Genomic DNA, 19,029 nt, shown 5'->3' with positions numbered 1-19,029 from the left:
TTTGATTTATTTCAATGATTTTTACTTATAAAAGTAACAGGAAGGAATATACGATACGATTTTTTATCGATTTTTTTAAAAACGGGATATTGAGCTTTTTTTAAACTTTATTTTAATAGTTGTAAAATACAAAATAGCGTACCAACTTTTTTTTGAAAATTTTTCTTTCTTAAAATGCTCAAATTCATTTGAAATGCTGTTTTTTCCTTTGTATATAAAAAGTTTTAAACATTTAACAAAGTATCTTGAAATCTAAGAGCATAAGTTGGTGCGCACCAACTTTTATTTACTTTTATTTATTTACTTCTTCTTCTTCTTCTCCATTATCGACGATAGTCATGATCTCGGATGGGGTCACAACTCTCCCACTCTACTGCTTCACACTACGGCTCCGTATGTGGGGTTCGCCGACTTTGATTTATTTACTGTTACGTAAAAAGTGATAAATGCCGCCTCGTAAGTTGTTGGAAATTTGTAAACATCTTTGTTAGACAATTAATAAGCGACAAAATTTAAGATTGGTAAATCTTAATTTCGTTTCAAATTTCAGCTGTTTTCTAATAAATCTAACCTTGTCTCTCTTTCTTTTTTACCCAATCCACATTCCCTCCAGTTTTTGAAAACTGTTCAAAAATGACTTTTTTTTTATATTTCCATATAAAATATAATAATGGTGGAAACCAATAATACACTTAAGGATTTTGGAACTTTAACTTAGAAAGCTATTGAACATTCAAACTTAATCCTGCCGACATCACTTTTGTTCGTTAAAAATGGCACCAAACTTGAATTGGTTGAAATCTGATCAAGCATACCTTTTGTGATCAAAATAATGCCATGTTCTATGCCATAATGGATTTGATATTCTAAGATAAAATAATTCCAAGACTAAACATTGGATTTTTATCCAAACTGATTGATCTGCAGTCAGAATATATCCTGCTTCTCTTTGATTTCACTGATATTTCATGAGTCTGTTGAAGCTATTCATAACAGCACTTGCTTTTTGAAAGAATATAAGATACCAACATACATATTTTAGGAAGCAGACCTCCAAGAAACTTTTAGTTTTCAGTTATGAATTAAGCTTAAAGAGACCTTTCTTTTGATGTCAAACTCAATGGATTAAGAGGAAATTAAAAAAATGGAATTTTTTTTGGCAAGGGGTTAACCTTGATTTTTTCTCAAAAATCTGAAAAAAATACATTTGTAATTTTCTAAACGGAATGCATAGGCCTCTTCATTGTAAACTTAAATCTGTAAACTGAATCTTGTTTCGAGACTTTGGTCAAAAGATATCGGCATTGAAATGCATGAAAAAACAATCGAATGTGTTTGTTGTTTTTTCTGTTCAACCTTTTTCGGCCGTTTAAGTCAATTAACTTAAAAAAATTAATCAAACAACCTTGTTTCTTAAAACATTTTTTATTTAATTTCTAAAAAATATATTTAATCAAAATCTACAACATTCCCCATGTTAACATTCCATTCTCCCCTCACTTCCTCTTCTTCTCACGCTTCGCCTTTGTTTTCACTGCCCTCTTATCCTTCTTCTGCCTTGGATCGACAACCCTGAAACGTCCCTTTACACCAGCCGGTCGTCTCACTCTCTTTCCAGACAAATGTCTCTTCGCAACCACATATGTCAAATCCTTCTTCTTCTCTTCTGCCTTCTTATAAATCTTCTTCAATTGTCTCGACTTTTCTTGTGCACTTGCATCGGCATTATTCATTATCTTCTCGGCATTCTTCTTTGCCTTTTCCAAACGCCTAGTAGCACGACGCCTCTTTCTAGCCTTTGCTTCCATAACCTTCTTAATTGGACGAACATTCAGCTCTTCAACCTTTCGTTGGTATTCTTCTTCGATTTCTTTAGGCACCGGAATTGGCTTCTTCATGTGCAAGTCCTCATCTGTGGCAAACCATGCTGGTAAATTTTCATCGTTGAATGCATAACGATTCCAAGCACTGTCCACCAAGTCACGACGGGTTTTCTTTCCTTTTATCAACATTGCACCTAAAGCAAGTTCCTCTTCGGATAGACGGATTTTCTTTATTTTTGGTTCTGGAAAAATATAAAAAAATTATTAAAAAAGATTAAAGAAATTATTAAGAAATTTATTACCCTTGCTCATATCTCCATTGACTTTCTCCTCAGTGATTTCCTCTTCCGAATCACTACTTTCCGAACTGGATGATTCCTTCTCGGCTGCATATTTTGCCTTGCGCTTAGCCTTCTTCCCCAAAACTCTCGTTCCATTGTCTGCCGGTTCACTGTCAGCTCCCAACACAGCCACTCCTTTGGCTTTGTATTCTGTTGCCAAACGATCCAAATCATAGTCTTCATCATCCTCAGAGTCAACCTTTTGCAAATTCTCCTTCTCAAACCACAATTGCACCCTCTGTTGTCTCTTAGTGTCCTTATCTCTGAAATCTCCCGACTTAATCAGAGGATGTTCATCACGCTTCTTCTTATTTTTCTTCGATTTTTTCCCTCCCTTCTCTCCGTCATCTTCCTCGCCACTCAAACCAAGACCTTCCTTATCCAGATCACTCTCCGAATCCGACTCGGCGACATCGGGTTCACTGTCATTCTCATACTGAGCATCATCATTCATCCTCTGGTCATCCTTCTCATATCTCTTGTATTTGGGAAGCTTCTCCCTTTCCATCTCTGGACCCTCGACATCGAAATCTGGAACTACATCCAACATGGCATCGAGTTCACCAGCATTTTTAATCTGTTTCAGTTCGAAAACTTCATCTTCAAAGGCTTCCCTCGGTCCTTCGTCGCCTTTAATGACCATGTTAAGATTCATCTTCTCATTCAACTTGGTTTTGGCTTTTTGTGTCTTCTTCTTCTTCCTCTTCAGATCCTTCTTCTCCTCATCGGCCAAAGTGTGAACAAGTTTATCCAACTGCTCCATGTCCAACTCCTGGATTTCTTCCTCGGTCAGGGGTTTAGCTGGTGCTTCCTCCTCAATCACCGCAGTTTCTGTCTCCTCAGGCTTTTTGAATAGATCTTCTTTGACAGCTTTCCACCAGGCCAAGAGACCCTTGATATCCTTCCTGCCAAGAACTTTAATGTCTTTACAACATTCCAAGATTTCTTTCGTGGTTCTGGGATGATTAAGGACCGCCTGATCATTGACGGTTATACTACCGATTCCCTGCAAAGCTGCCAAACCACTGGAGCTCTCCATAAAGTCTTTCACAGACATGTCATTTCGAAGAGCCACTTCCTGCTCTGTGTAGCCCTCAGCTTTAATGCGCTTTTGCTTGTCGGGATGAAGAAGACTGCTCTTCTTCTTTCCCTCTAAATCGAGTTCTTCAAAAACATACTTGGGATCTAACAAACGTCCATCGATCTTGTCTGGAGCCAAATAACCCTGACAGACAATGAATATTTCAGCGGATTCTTTACGAGAAGCGCTTGGTTTAGTGGCATGAACTTTTCTAAAAAGTTGTTTCAAGACCCACAAAAGAGCATTGTAATCTTTAGACCTAGATAGATAGATAAAATAGATTTTTTATTGTTTCCAAACTTAAAATAAAAATATAGAGTTTAATCAGTATGCAAGTGTTTTTTAGAAGTTTCAAAATTTACATATTTATAAGTTTAGAAAGAGGGAATGTAAAATTTGAGAGTAGACATGCAAATAAAACAAAAAAAAAGTGAGAAAGCAGCAATGATAAAATGTTGGGTTACAATTAAGATATAAACTTGTAATAGAGTTTCCACCACAGATCGTGAAAGCAACCAAATTTTTTTTAACTTTTTTCTTAAAACATGTTACCTTGAGTAACCAAACAAGATGGTAACTTATTGAATAAATCGGGTGCAATGTGAATAAGAAAACGTCTAGAGTGCTCTTTGTTAAAGAGCTTACATGTAATAAATGGAAAGTGGCTTTCAGCGTGAAATAGGCTTTGATTTTATTTAAGTTTTGCACTAAAAGTAAATGGACTTGCGAAATTCTATTTTAAATAACAGAAAAAAATACCACAAATCACGTAGTTGCATTTATAGAAAACAACAATTCCTGCTTTTGTTGAATTAGGTACACGGAAAAAAAGACATACTAACAACAATTAGAATTTTAGTATTAAATGAAGCGGATTTTTGCTTGTTTTTTTTTTTGCCAAAAAGACAGCCGTCTTAAAAACAATCTTCTACGGTACAAAATGTTTGCCTAAAAAAAACTGAAAGTTTGTTTTTTTTTTCAATAAGAATGCACATAAAATGAATGAAAAATCATTTCAATCTTAATGCCCGTCGTACACTAAGCTCTTAACGCATCAATTTCGATTTCAACGCATTCAACTACACTATACGAGTAGTGTACGAGCTCGAGTTGGAAATCCTCAATCAACGCATTGAGCAACATTTTCACGATAATGTGTTGCACATTGTTGTTTCAACTCGTTGGCCAACTTCATGATTTTTTTTTAGAGTTTGTTGTGGTAAATGCGGAACTATATGTTGTGCGTTGCATTGGATACGACGAAATTTGAGTGCGTTGTTCGAGTTGATCAATTTTTATCGTACTTTTGAAATACATACAAATCAAAGTTTTTGGACAGGTATTAAAGGTACTTGCCATAGAACCGTTTTCTTGATGTCTGACTTTCTCCTAAGCGAACCCATTGATGTTAATGGAAATTTTTGTACAGAAAAGTTTAAGTAATTCTAATGTTAAAAAAATAATTTTTTGAATTAAAAAAAAGAATTAAAATTTTTTTTATCATTTTTACTATTCCAAACAACTTTAAGCATTAGATCAAGTACGTGCGACCAAGTTGTGCGTTTTATTTATTTTTGAGAGAAAAAACTTAAAGAATAATAAAATATATGTATATAGAAATCAGGTGCGTGGACGCAAAAAATGTGTACAACAGAAGTAAAAATTACGTATTTGAAAATCTACCGACACATTATACCCGTCGTACACTAAGTGCGCAACTAGTTCAACCAACTTCTTATTCAACTCATCGATTGGATAAACAATTTTATAACCTCGTACATTATTGCACAAACTCACGTTCTTCACTTTGAGCAACAAAACTAGATGTAAAATTGAATAAAACGCGTTGGGGGCCCCTTACATCTAGTTGATCAACTCCATCAATTGTTGAAGACCCTCGTACACCTAGTTTATCAACTTCATCAATTGTTGGATACCCTCGTACTTTGTATATAAAATCTATAGTACTATCATGAAGTGCAATTTTTTAGTTTGTTCGTTACCTGAGTGGTCGCGAGGGCGCTTAGATCGAATTAATAATGGGAGTAAGGAGATGAGATATACATTTCTGTTTGAAATTTGACATATTTTTTAGTTCGTTCGCTAGCTTACTTTTTTGGTGGCGCTGTTTTTTTTTCATGATAGTACTATAGATTTTATATACAACAGTCGGAAAAAGTATTTTGACAAAATGAACATTTTTCTAACAGATGAGAATAATCTGTAACGGTTAAACATAAAATAAGGAAGTTGACGGTTATTTATTAAGTATATTATGGTGAATCTCACGATGGTCAATGTCAGTCATATAGTTGGTATTATGCTTCGTGGCTGCATTTTTTGTATAAAAAGTATTAATTTTTGAGGGAAAAAAGTATTTTGACAAACGTTCTTTTCCAACGTTGGTAAGGTAAGGCAATGCATTTTACGTGTTTCAAGCACGTATACAACTGACAGACTTGTTGAGGCCCCGATTTGTAAAAAATTGGGCAAAACGCCGGAACTTAACATTGAAATTAGTACATCTTCTGTTGCAAGTCATAACTTCTGTGTGTCTGTTAAAAAATCTGTGGAGAACTGAAATTATCGCGGGAAACTAAAAATTACCAAATATACAAACACAAAAATATAATTATACTATTCAAAATTTACCACAAATGGACAAAAAATGAAAAAAATGCACTAAAAAAAATTGAAGCATTTTGAAGAATTCACTTTATCGCGGATTGACTCCAAAAAGTCTGGAAATGCCATTCTTTCATCAAAAACTTTGTTAGCAAAAGTACCCTTTGCATTGAACTCAAAGAAGACAATTTTACCATGTTTATGGGAAGATAATACAATATTTATCTCATAAAACAAAAATCGAAAAAAATTTAATTCTCAAAGGGACATGTTGTTGTGCTTTTCGCTTCTGGAATAAACTTGACCAAATTTTTACGGAGCTTCAACAGTTCCTTTTCGTTTCCCAGATCATTGAGATAGAAATTTGTGAGAATGTAGTCTATAAAACTTTGTTTTTGGGTGAAAGAAGCATACCAATATGTTCTTTTGAGAATTCAGTTTTTTTCAATTTTTGTTTAATGAGATAAATACTGTATTATCTTTCCATAAACATGGTAAAATTGTCTTCTTTGAGTTCAATGCAAAGGGTACTTTTGCTAACAAAGTTTTTGATGAAAGAATGGCATTTCCAAATTCAGACTTTTTGGAGTCAATCCGCGATAAAGTGAATTCTTCAAAATGCTTCAATTTTTTTTAGTGCATTTTTTTCATTTTTTGTCCATTTGTGGTAAATTTTGAATAGTATAATTATATTTTTGTGTTTGTATATTTGGTAATTTTTAGTTTCCCGCGATAATTTCAGTTCTCCACAGATTTTTTAACAGACACACAGAAGTTATGACTTGCAACAGAAGATGCACTAATTTCAATGTTAAGTTCCGCCGTTTTGCCCAATTTTTTACAAATCGGGGCCTTAACAAGTCTGTCAGTTGTATACGTGCTTGAAACACGTAAAATGCATTGCCTTACCTTACCAACGTTGGAAAAGAACGTTTGTCAAAATACTTTTTTCCCTCAAAAATTAATACTTTTTATACAAAAAATGCAGCCACGAAGCATAATACCAACTATATGACTGACATTGACCATCGTGAGATTCACCATAATATACTTAATAAATAACCGTCAACTTCCTTATTTTATGTTTAACCGTTACAGATTATTCTCATCTGTTAGAAAAATGTTCATTTTGTCAAAATACTTTTTCCGACCATTGTACAAAGCCCTCGTACACCTAGTTGACCAACTCATTCAATTGTTGAACAGACTCGTACACCTGTTGATAAACTTGTTGGATTTATCGTTCCTCGAGTTTATCAACTGCGTTCTCGATGTAGTAGCTGAAGGAGTTGATAGACGAGTTTATACCCTCGTACACATAATCACAAATTGCTTGTTGCACAACGCGTTGAATATATATAGACCCGTTTCCTATTTGGTTTATAAATACATACATATGTACATATGTATGGAGCATTATTTTACTTCGATATAGGTACTATAGGGCAAGTTTAGGATTCGGGAAAATAATCGAACTCGAGACACCAATTTTATATGATATTACGATGATGGGAATGCTAAACAAGTGGATCCGGCAATTTTGTCTGTCTGTATGTACCTCGAGCTACAGCAGCCTCAACTACTAGAGCGATTTTCTTCAAAGTTTGTAGTTAACAGTTTTGAGTGATTCCTTAGAGGAGAAATTGAAACTTTGTTTAAGACCAAAACTAATGGTACCTACCTGCCATATTATAACGGAAATAGAAAAGTTAATTTTTTTTTTTTTTAAACGGGTCTAAAAATTTTGGTGAAGATGTTTGTGTGTAGTATTACCAACAATTTTGAAATACGTTTGTCATAAAACTGTTGTTTTGGTTTCTGAATATATCGACTTACACGACTTATCCGATTTCAACGAAAATTTTTGTGCAAAAGCGTTAAGGTAAAAGAAATATTAAAATTTTTGAAATTCCTTAAAAATATCAAATTTTAAATTTTCCCTAATTTTGTTCAGTAAAAAGCTTTAACATTAGAGTAATTTTTACCATAAGAGCAAATGCGCGCAACCCTAGTCGTACATTTTATTTTTTTTAATACATAATTTTTACAGCGTTTTTATTTTTGAATTTCTGTTAACTGTTCGGGTATTGGTGCACTCACCCTATTTCTATATGTCGTTTATTAGACATAATGTCGCTACTATTAACAGAGCACAATAGGCATTTTTTTAAGATCGTTTGGAAAAATATCGAAGTGAACAAATTGCAATCGAAAAATCCACACAAAAAAAATAGATTTCTTACCCAATTTCAATTTAAGTACCTACTACACTACAGCGTCAGCGCTTTGAATATTTGAGGTAGAAACCATTTCTATATCAAGATCATTTGCTACAAAAAACAACTTTACATAGTTTTCATTGCACTTAACATACAAATTATACCCTCGAAATAATAATAATAACAAATTTTAAAAAAATTACCTGAAAACTTTTGTAACAAACCATCCACCACCTCTTAAAAATTGTGTAGACAATTTTAAAGCATTCAAAGTCAAACAAATTTGTTGATAAGCATCGAAAAGCCAATTTTTACCAACATTTGGTGCACCATCGTGCAACACAACATCGGCTTTCCATGTTTGCAGTTCTTTTGTCAAAGATGTTCGACATTTTTCTGTTGTAATATCTTCAACTAAACCAATGCATCCGGGAATTGGACGAATTGGAAACAAATCCACACCGACAACAATCGAAGAAACGGGCATATTTTGTTTGGCAACTTGCATCCAACCGCCTGGGGCAGCACATAAATCTATGCATACTTGAGATTGTTGGAGGAAACCGAATTTGCGATTGAGTTGAATTAACTTGAAGGCGGCACGTGAACGAAAACCTAAAAAGTAGTTGAAGAATGTGTTTGAAAAATTGAAGTGATTTTTGGGAAGCATTTTTGTTAAAACTTACCAGTTTCTTTAGCTAATTGATAAAACTTATCTTTACGGGCCTTTCCAACTTTGGTCTTTTTACCCATTTTTAGTGGATTTTTGGAAGATAATTTAAGTAAAAATTAAGGCTTTTCTTTTTTTTAAAAGCCTGCGGAATAATATTTTATCAACAATTTCAAGACGCACGTGTAAAAAAATATGAAGAAAAGTGACAAATCGAATGACAGATGTCAAAAATTTATAGGCAGCGTTCGGGAATAAGAAAATTATTTTTCGAGTCTCGCTTTTGTAATTGGGAAATTTGTTCGTTGAAAGTGTTGCCGTGTATTGGATGTACGCATTGGGTTTTATATTTATTAAAAAATTTAAAGGTATGTTGTTATTTAAAAAATTTCTGCCGCAATTTACTGGTATTTTAATATTTTTAATAAACTTATGAGAACAATGCATATATTTTGAAAAAAAAGTGGGAAAATTATACATAAGTATAAATAATTTTTACTACTGTTGATTTTTCTTGATTTTAAATTAATTTTGAATTTTTGTATCTTAACTTGACTCGATGTTTTTCGTTAGAATTTTCGATGTCGACTTTGGAGAGTTGAAAATTTTTCGTTTCGCATCAGCAGCGTACTAGGTTATAAAGTCAAAAAGTGAAATTTTGTGACAATTATTTCCGAATACAAAATTAAAAATAATAATGCAGAAAGCTTATTTTTTGGTTTAAAAAAATAGTTTTTGTAGCGCTAGAAAGAAATAAAAAATTTGTACTTTTTGAAGTGAAAACTTCTTTAGTATCGTAGTGATTTGAAACAAGATGAAACGAAAACGCGACACGACTTCAACTTGTTATAACTTTTTAGTTTTAATAGATAGATGAATGAAATTTGTAGGTTATTAAATAAATTATAATTGTACAAAATTTCAATTAATTTCATATTCAAAATTCTTAGATAACGGTAAAAACATGTTCTTTTTCTATACACGTTATATCTTTTGTTCTAGTGCACATACAAATTTGATTTAAGTTTAATACGCATGCTGATAACATTACCTTTTATTTGATATATCACACATAACGTTACGTGCTCTACAAGTAACACAATATTAAATTTAAAAATACCTCAAAACACATGTGGAGATCTGTTGGCGATGACCAGCTACCAGTGTAGGAAATTCGACATGGTTGACTTTAAAAAATTCTAACTTCTCTTGTAGACATCTTTGAAATTAGATTTATACATTATTATACAAGGTGAAACAATAAGCTTTCACATGGTATAAAATTTTTCATATGTTGTCAAACAAAAAAATTGATTTAATAGCATGAGCACATAAAAATAAATGTTTTTTTTGCTTTTTGGATGAAATTTCATCGAGTTTAAAAAATTCTAGGTCTTTTTGTAGATGTCTCATGGAGTAAATTAATATATATATTTTGAGCTAAGACAATAAGCTTTGATATAAAATTTATATAGGTTGTCATATAAAAAACATGGATTTGAAATTGATAGAATAAAAATAGGCAGATTTTTTCTGTTTTTTTTTTTGCAAGAAAAATGATTTTTTAAGGTTTCACTTCTACCACGTGTGAATTGCACATATGATTTTTTTTTTTTTTTTTTGTAAAATTCCCACTTTTTCACTTTTTAAGCCTAGTACGCTGCTGATGCGAAACGAAAAACTTTCAAGTCTCCAAAGTCGACAGCAAAAATGCTAACGAAAAAATATCATCGAGTATTCTGTCAAAGTCAAAATAAAAAAATTCAAAATTAATTTAAAATCAAGAAAAATCAACAGAAAATAATTTTTAAAGCAAGAAATAAATGAATTTAAAGTAAAAAAACCGTCAACACTGCTCTTGGAGTCAAGAAAAATGCACAGGACCGTAAAAAGTAAGTGATAAATGAGTGAAAACTCTCCAATTTTTCGCTAGAGCTGCGTACTGAAAAAGTGAAAACTTTTAAACTGAAGCCTTAACTACATTGGCTCAAAAAGTTATTTTTTGGTCTAAAAAAACAATTTGTATACTCTTTCTCACAAAACAATTGCTCTAGCCAGAAAAAAAATATTTTCACTTTTGTACTTTTTCAAAAAGTCGTGTATGTAGTTAAGCCTTGATTTTGTGATGATATCCCAAAATAAAAAATTTAGAAAAATGATGCAAAAAGCTTATTTTTGGTTTAAAAAAGAATTTGTATATGCACTCTGTTTTTTTACAATCAAACTGCGCTAGCGAGAGAAAAAATATTTTCACTTTTTTGCCTTTTGCAAAAAGTGGCCAATGTAGTTAAGATTTTATTTTAATACAGCGGCTCTGATTAAAAATCCATTCAATGCTATACCACCCTTAAAATTTTTTGACATTCCTCTTCCCACTTCATTTGTGTGACATTTGTTTGACATTCGAGACTCTACCCAACCGCCTTCGCAAAAAAAATCCCATCTTCCACAAAGTTCCACAACAAAAAAAAATTGCATATTTTGTGTAAAAAAATCTTCTGAGAAAAAGACACAAAAAACAGCCGAAACTTCTGGTCGAATCAGGTAAATTCTATTTTATTTATTTGTTTAACCTTGTTCGCGTTTATTGAACCAATACAAAATTGTCACAATTACAACAATCTTGTAAACTATAAAAACGTGAACAAATTAAAAATTCTTTTTACAAAAAAGAACTTTGTTATCGAAAAAAGATTAAAACCAACAAAAAAAAAGAAACAAGAAAATCCACTTCGTTTTTTTTTTCTGTCGTGTGGTTCTTTCTTATGTTGTGTCAGAATCAAGAGACAAAAAAAACGACTTGGTAAAGAAAATTTTTCTACGCAATTAAAATTATTAACAAATTGCCATTAAAAGTGCTTAAAAAAGTACAACAAAATGTTTGAAAGTTTTCTCGGTTTATTAAGAAAACGTCGTCGAGTTGATGACCAGACGGAGATTCCAACTTCAACGTTTAATAATAACAACGTTCCACAAGCGACGACTTCTTCATCGTCGTCGTCTACGTCACAGTTGAAATCTCCGTCTTTTTATCCTGTTTATAATCCTTATTTGCACGAGTCCACAAATGACTCTGACTCTTTGGACCACACAATCGGGGTCATTGATAGGTAAATGCATTTTGGAGTGTGTTTTGCTTAAAGCGGTTTTTTTGCTTTCTTTCCGTTTTGTTTCAGCTTCCTCTCAAAAGAATCATTTTAACTAAATTAAAACAAAGATCTCGAAATCTCTGGAAAATAAAACAAAAATTAGAGAAAACCCTGGATTCAGAATCGAATCGTTCACAATTGAGTGCTCATTCGTTTGAAACCACGACGAATCACAATCAGGCGCCGTATTTGAGCCAACAACGAAATCGAGCACTTAGCCACGATCAGAATTGTTGTGAAGAAGCAATGGAAATAGATTCCGCCCCAGTGCCACCGCCACAAGAATATTCTGATAGTCCATCATTCCAACAACAACATTCTGAGTCATCAATGAATTTTGATTATTTGTCTAGTTTGCATTCTTCAACTGGCAGTGGAGGATATAATTCTGGCGGCGGTGGTAGTGGCATGGATTCCACCAGCGGAGGACCAGTATATTCGTCATGCTTTAGGAAGGGAACAGACAGTTTGGCTTATGTGGATGACCGAGCTGCGGACAGGTCAATATTTTTGTTAACAAAATGAAAAAAAAAAACCTACCAAAAAAATGTTATCTTTAATTTATTTATTTTTCTTATAAAGCTTTTTTGGTTTTTTTATGCATAAGATTTATTTTTATTTACTAATTTTATCTTTTCTTTTGTACTTCTTTGTAGATTATTGATGATTAAATAGATTTTTCTTTTATTTTTCTTTTCTTTTTTTCTTATATATTTCTCCCGAATCATAATTCATACATCAACTTACAAAAAAAATCGCATTTACCCATTTTTTTTACATCATCATCGTATCCGTTTGGGTTGTTTATAATAAAAAAATGGGCAGACCTTTTAATAATTTAAATGAAAGGTATATTATAAATTAGATAGTTTTTGTACTATTGGAATAGTGACTTGAGATGAGTAATTTTTGTTTTGTATTGATTTTTGTAGATTTGTTGGAGTATTGGATCAATTGGATGCTAGAGTGGAGAAATTTCGTAAAGATGCAATGGGTTTGCAGGAGAAGAGAGACTTTTTATTAATGTCAATTGATTTGATTAAAACTAATGATTTGTTGCAGGGAATGAATGAAGGTGAGTAATTATATAAATTCTATAAATATAGCATTCGCACTTTTATTTAAACTAAACACAAATTATTTAACCTTTTCACAAATATATTTCACCTTTTAGCAAATATATTTCACCTTTTAGCAAATATAATTAAACTAAAAGCAATTATAATTAAACTAAAGCAAACTATTTAAACTTTTAGCAATTCTATTTAACCAAAACACAAACTTATTTCACCTTCTAAATTCTTATCCCTTCTTCATAGCACGATATCAAAAGCCTTTTCTAAAAAAGGTTAAATCATTTTGCGTTTAGGTTTAATAGATTTGCGAAAAGTTTAAATAGTTTGCTTTAGTTTAATTATGATTGCTTTTAGTTTAATTATATTTGCTAAAAGGTGAAATATATTTGTGAAAGGTGAAACTAATTTGTGTTTAGTTTAAATAAAAGTGCGAATGCTATATTAATGAAGCTACAAACAAAGTTTGATAAGGAACTTAACAGAATGAATATTTTAAACCTTCTCCCAAAAGTTGATAATGACGAAAGAGAAGGTAAATTATATCTTCTCTAGACCAAATAAATTTAGACCCTCCAGACTAAACGGTGAATCACCCTTTAATAATGGAAGAATTTAATTCTTAACTGGTTGAACAGAATGGAAATTTGCTTGTGGCAAGGAAAAACGCCGTGGTATAAGATGTCAAATAAAATCTTTCAAAACGTAGAAAAGATGAACAGAATATGTGGCGCACTAAAATGTCAAGTGCGTTGAAAAAAAAATAATTGTAACCGAGCAACAACATTAGAAACGTCATAAGTCATTTCGCTTGTAGCTTGAAGTAAAAGTCGACTCGACTTGTACCACAGCGAATTTCCTTGCCACAGCCACAGCCACAGCTACGTATTCTGGCACCCATATACTAATTTCATACTTCTTAACTTTGACAGCGCCACAAGACACAGCCACAGCTACATCATTCTGTTCTACCAGTAAATTCTGAAATTTCTGGAATTATTTTCCATTTGTGTCCCCTAGAATCAAAAGCAATCTATTCCACTTTTTCTTTTATTGAGTTATTTAAAAAAAAACGTTCCGAAGCACTTTTTCCCGCTTTATTAAAAAAAAAAAGACTTCTAAATCGAATTAAACATGTACTTTTGATTTTATACTGACTGTGCTTTCTCTTGTCACCCAACGCGTTCCGAAAATATTTAATAATTAATTTTGGAATAGAAGTGTTTTGAAAGTCATGCATAGGAATAGTTTTATTTTGAAACTTAGCAAAAGAAATATTTTGCTTTATATCAGGAATAGTGTTGTTTTGATTCTCAAAAAATGTGAAGAATGTGGAATACATTCGTTTTGATTCAAACTGTAATATTTCTATAAAGTATAACTCTGGAACAAGTTGACTTTGAAAGTGCTCAACCTCACTAAAAGAAAGAGGTTGAAAAAATGAGATAAACTGCCTTTCTTACTCATTTTTCACAAAAAGTGTAATAGATTGTTTTTGATTCTAGGGGACACATTTGTAACATCCGCTCCAATTCGGTAACCACTCTTTCTGTTGGAAATTTGCAACTTATTTTCTTTAAAATCAAAAATAAATATTTTCTTTCGAAATCAAAAATAACTAGCTATTGTTGTTCTGTTATGGTTCGTTTGTCTGTCCAGCTGAACATCGAGTCCCTTTACAGGGCTGCCAGAAATCATGATTTAGCATGATTTTCATGTTTTTTAAACTAAATTCATGTTTTAATATTTTCGTGCCCAAAATCATGTTTTTTTTAATCCAAGAGAAAAATCTTTATAATCTTTTTGTAAACCAACAATCTTTTTCACTAGATGCACTGTTATTTTTAATCGGGGTTATCATGAATAAAAATTTCCCTCGAAATGTTTCCCATGTTTTAAATATGGGAGCGAAAATGATCATAAAAAGATTCCCTCGGAATTTATTGGTATCGGCAATCAATTTTCCAGGGGAATTTAGACATCATTTCTTACGATTTTTTGCTCCCTGGAAATAAATTCCGAGGGAGATTTAGGATCGCACAAAAAATTCCGAGGGAAAACAATATTCCGAGGGAAACAAAATTGCCCTCGAGATTCACGATAGGGCCCAATAAGTCATTCAATACCTACATGAAGTATGTATATATGAAATTAACCTTAAATGAGTACAAATTATAACCTGATTTATGTTTTCAAGTTTTATTCCCGCCATTTTTGTAATTTAAGTTATAGTTACAATGGCCACCTTTTGAAAAAAAAGTGGGTAGATTACAAAAGCAAATAATTATTTTTTCCTTCAAAGGGCAATTTTTCCCGAAAAAAACTATAAACGTTTTGAAGCCATAATCTAAGAATTCTCCATCATAAAATGAGTTTGATAATTTTCACTTTAAGAATTTTTGCAAAAAGTACCCTGTGTAGTTATACCTCTGATACTTTATACTATTTTCTAAAATGAACCCGAAATAATTTGTTTTATTCCTCCCTAGTCACGATCATTTTCTTTCAAATTTTGCTTTTTTTTATAAATCATGTTTTTTTGAACTGAAATCATGTTTTTTTATCATGTTTTTTTAAATTTCGAAATGGCAGCACTGAGTCCCAGTCCAAAATTATAAGTGAAGAAAAGAGTCGTAGTCCTCTCGTTTTTTTTGCTCTTCAGAATTCTGCTACGTATGGGTCGGTTCTGTTCAAACTTGGTATATAGCTTTTTTTGGAGACGACCGGATTGGTTTTTTTGAATTAAAATTATTTTTCGGGAGCAAAATAATTAATGATTTCCGTCATATAACAATCTTAGGAAAGTCATATATTCTCCAAAAAGACTCCAAGGATTTTTATAAAAAAAATTCAATAGTTAGCGCCTATGTATATACAGCCTATCTTTTGATGAAGAACATTTTTATTCAGAAAATCATTACTAAAGGTACCTGCCATAGACCCATTTTTTAAATTCTGAATTTCTCCCAAACGAATCCTAGGTTTATTTTTATTCAAATATAAACAAATAAAATTTTGAAAAAATAAGTTTTTGAATTAACTGCTTTTAAAATACTAAATTTTCAATGAGAGGAGAAATTTTGGTTTTAGATGTAGGTATAAATCAATATATTGATTATTTACTACAATATGGCACATCAACTTAATTCATTTTTTTTATTGAATCTTAATTGAAGAAATCAAATTGGATACTTTTTTGGAGATCAAATTCATTTAAGATGTTTTTTTACCCCTTTGAAGATCGAAATACGAAAATTTCGTAAAAATTTAAACAACTTAAACTCCAAGAGCAAGTTGTTGTGGTTTTTATTTTTGTTCAATTCTCATAAAATATGTATGTTCGAAAAGAAAAAGTGCAAAAATCGGTTACCTTTTGGTCAAGAAATCTGTTGCGGGCTATTCGACTATAAGCATTTCTAATTAAAAATTCGGTTTTGTTTTTTTTTTTTTTGCTAAAAATGATTATTCATGAAATAAGTTCCAACATATTTCCTCTCAACATGTTTAAATATTTGTGATTTACATTCAGAACTGGTGAACCATGCGTTTAAAATAGTTTACTAGAAAAGCAGACTTAATTCAATTTAATTTTCAGATAATTTTGTGATAAAATATGACTATGAATGTAATGCAACAGACCGCGTTTTCATCCATATGTATGTATTATCCATAATTTAGTTTTTCATGAATTTCAAAATACACATTTAAAATGTTCACTATGAGGTATACGTAATCTTTTCTAATATTTGTGTGTTAATATTTTTTTTTGGTGGATTTACAATTTATGAAAGTTAGCAAACCGTATTTTTTCAATTCTTTATACTGTCTTCGAAAGTGCTCGATTTTTATAAATAACAGATGATGGCAGTTTATCTAATAAATGCTATTATAATTTGTGTTATTTACCAGCACACATACATAGATCCAGGTTTTGGTTGGTTGATCCATGTACCTGAATGTCTGCTATCCGATTCACGTGAGTCTAAAATAAAATGGGTTTAAATGGTGGTTTAAATTAAATTCAAACAAATAATTTATTTTGAAAATTTCAAAAAGCAAACAGAATCAACAGTTTTCCATCGAAAGAAAGAAGTTTATCAACGCAATTTTGACGTGGTTAATGACGCGAATCCAAAAATTCACGTATTTCGTCTACAAATCTTTGATACAAAATTGATAATTGAGGCGTTATATTTGAAAGTTATATTTTCCATGCTTTTCAAAAAAGAAATTGTTAAGAAATAAAGTGGAGTAACTCACACATCTAATGGATGCAATATTTTATTTAGAATAGAGATACGGTTCAAGTGCGGTTAATTTGAAAGTCAATTTAGTCGTTTTTTTTTTACATGGAATTATACCACTTTCAAATTATAACGACTCAATTGCCCCATAGAGCAAGTAAAAAAAGACAAAAAAAAAACATCTTTCCAAAATGGCGTTTATAAAAACAGCCCAATATAAAAGGCTACTTTAGACAAAAATATATTCTTACTATGTATTTCACCCTTTTAAATGATTAATTTTGTTTTTCTCTCTTATTTTCCAGCCGAACGAGAAGAAATCACATGCTACATTCAGCGCGTCAATTCTCGACTATCAACAGTGGAACTCAACGTTCGCACAGTTCGTGATACATCACAAGAAGATTCTCTTAGCCAAATCAACATGCTCATAGATATGATGATAACAATGGGTGATCCGGTTCTATCGCGACAACGATGTCAGCATTACCTGAACGCATGCGGTTCATTCGACGGTAGCATCAATATGGGTTCATTTTCGGAACACGGCCTGGGCCAGGATGTTGTAGTTGACAAGAAATTCGAAAGTGCACTCCTCGGTTGCACACTCGACGACCAAAAGAATGTCAAAAAGAGACTGCTAGCCCTAATGGGATACCTCAATAAGCAAACAATTCGCGATTGAAATGCTGCTTGTTTCTCCCCCATCTACATTGCCTAAAACACACAAACAAAAACAAAATCACATTTTTTTAAATTATTATTATTAAACAAAACAAAAAAACATAAAACAATCGAAATTAATTGTTACTATTCAAACAAAATTCATTCTTTACTGAGCTGAACCGAAATTCGGTCTAAAAAAACAAGAATTCTTCTAAAAAGCTCAAAATTAAACTAACAAAACACACTTTGAAAGTATAAAGAAAAATCCAAAATTTTATTACTTATACTATTTCAATAAAACCAAAAACTAAAAAAAAAGAAGAAAAAACTAAAATCACATTGGAAGTGCTATTTTCAGATTGATTGATAATTGAATTTGAAGCCAATTTAATAAACGAATGAAGCAACAAAAAAAAAATCTTGTAAAACGAATTAATTTTTATAAATTATAAGAGTAAACTGTGCTAAATTCTATCGTTTTGTGTACTTATCTATGTGTCATGATATTTCCTTATTTTTAATTTCAAATCTGCCTTTTTTTTATTATTACTATTTTATAGCTGTTGTTAAAAACAAAAAAAAAAACAATGTATTTTTGAATAATTCGGATATATTGGCAGAAATAAAATTAAATGCACTTTAACAGTGTGATCTTCTCAAAATTTATGTTAGAACAATTTTAATATATTTCATTTTAATTTTTAATACTATTTCATAAAACAAAAATTCATAAAATAAAACTATTTGTTAACATTATCAATTTTAAATGAATTTTGAACAAACAAAATAAAAAAAAATAAAAAACAAAAAAAAATCATTATAGAAAAATGAATAAATCAAATAATATAACCAAAATATTGTTTTTTTTTTTTAAGAAAAGTTACTTCAAAATTAATCTTTTCTATAAATGTTCGTTTAAATCGTTTAAATCTTATGCGAAGGAAAAGGGAATTAAAACGATCAAAGAAGTGCAGAATTATTGATGTGGGAGTTGTTAAAATCCTAAAAGTTTTTGATAGTGCCCAATGGATTTACTTTTAACCAGTAGTTTTAATATTTGTTTGCTTTCTAGGAGAAAGAAATGTTTTTTTTTAAAGAAAAGTTACTTCAAAATTAATCCTTTCTATAAATGTTCGTT

At 31.3% G+C, this 19,029-nt stretch overlaps 2 protein-coding genes across 5 annotated transcripts; one reads left to right on the top strand and one right to left on the bottom strand.

Annotated features, from left to right (window-relative positions):
* Positions 1-1,419: 1,419 nt before the first annotated feature.
* Positions 1,420-8,945, bottom strand: LOC129918618 (pre-rRNA 2'-O-ribose RNA methyltransferase FTSJ3). Its single transcript, XM_055999239.1, has 4 exons — positions 8,776-8,945; positions 8,293-8,704; positions 2,126-3,504; positions 1,420-2,065 (listed from the first exon to the last, which is right to left on the bottom strand). Exons 1-4 carry the CDS (start codon positions 8,840-8,842, stop codon positions 1,497-1,499), a joined length of 2,427 nt encoding a protein of 808 aa, XP_055855214.1. The 5' UTR covers positions 8,843-8,945; the 3' UTR covers positions 1,420-1,496.
* Positions 8,946-11,172: 2,227 nt separating this feature from the next.
* On the top strand, positions 11,173-18,076 carry LOC129918940 (BAG family molecular chaperone regulator 2). 4 transcript variants are annotated; one of them, XM_055999707.1, is made up of 5 exons: positions 11,173-11,303; positions 11,936-12,408; positions 12,734-12,757; positions 12,841-12,983; positions 17,531-18,076. In XM_055999707.1, the coding sequence occupies exons 2-5, from the start codon at positions 12,155-12,157 to the stop codon at positions 17,908-17,910; spliced, it is 801 nt and encodes a 266-aa protein (XP_055855682.1). In that variant the 5' UTR covers positions 11,173-11,303; positions 11,936-12,154; the 3' UTR covers positions 17,911-18,076. The 4 variants fall into 4 exon arrangements, with proteins under 4 accessions (XP_055855682.1, XP_055855685.1, XP_055855683.1 ...); XM_055999708.1 differs by lacking the exon at positions 11,173-11,303 and adding an exon at positions 11,464-11,562; XM_055999710.1 differs by lacking the exon at positions 12,734-12,757.
* Positions 18,077-19,029: the final 953 nt, after the last annotated feature.

The sequence above is a fragment of the Episyrphus balteatus genome, chromosome 4, assembly GCF_945859705.1.
Source record: "Episyrphus balteatus chromosome 4, idEpiBalt1.1, whole genome shotgun sequence".
Taxonomy (NCBI): Eukaryota; Metazoa; Arthropoda; class Insecta; order Diptera; family Syrphidae; genus Episyrphus; species Episyrphus balteatus.
The sequence above is the reverse complement of the archived record's forward strand: the minus strand, read 5'-3'. Positions and strand labels throughout refer to the sequence as shown.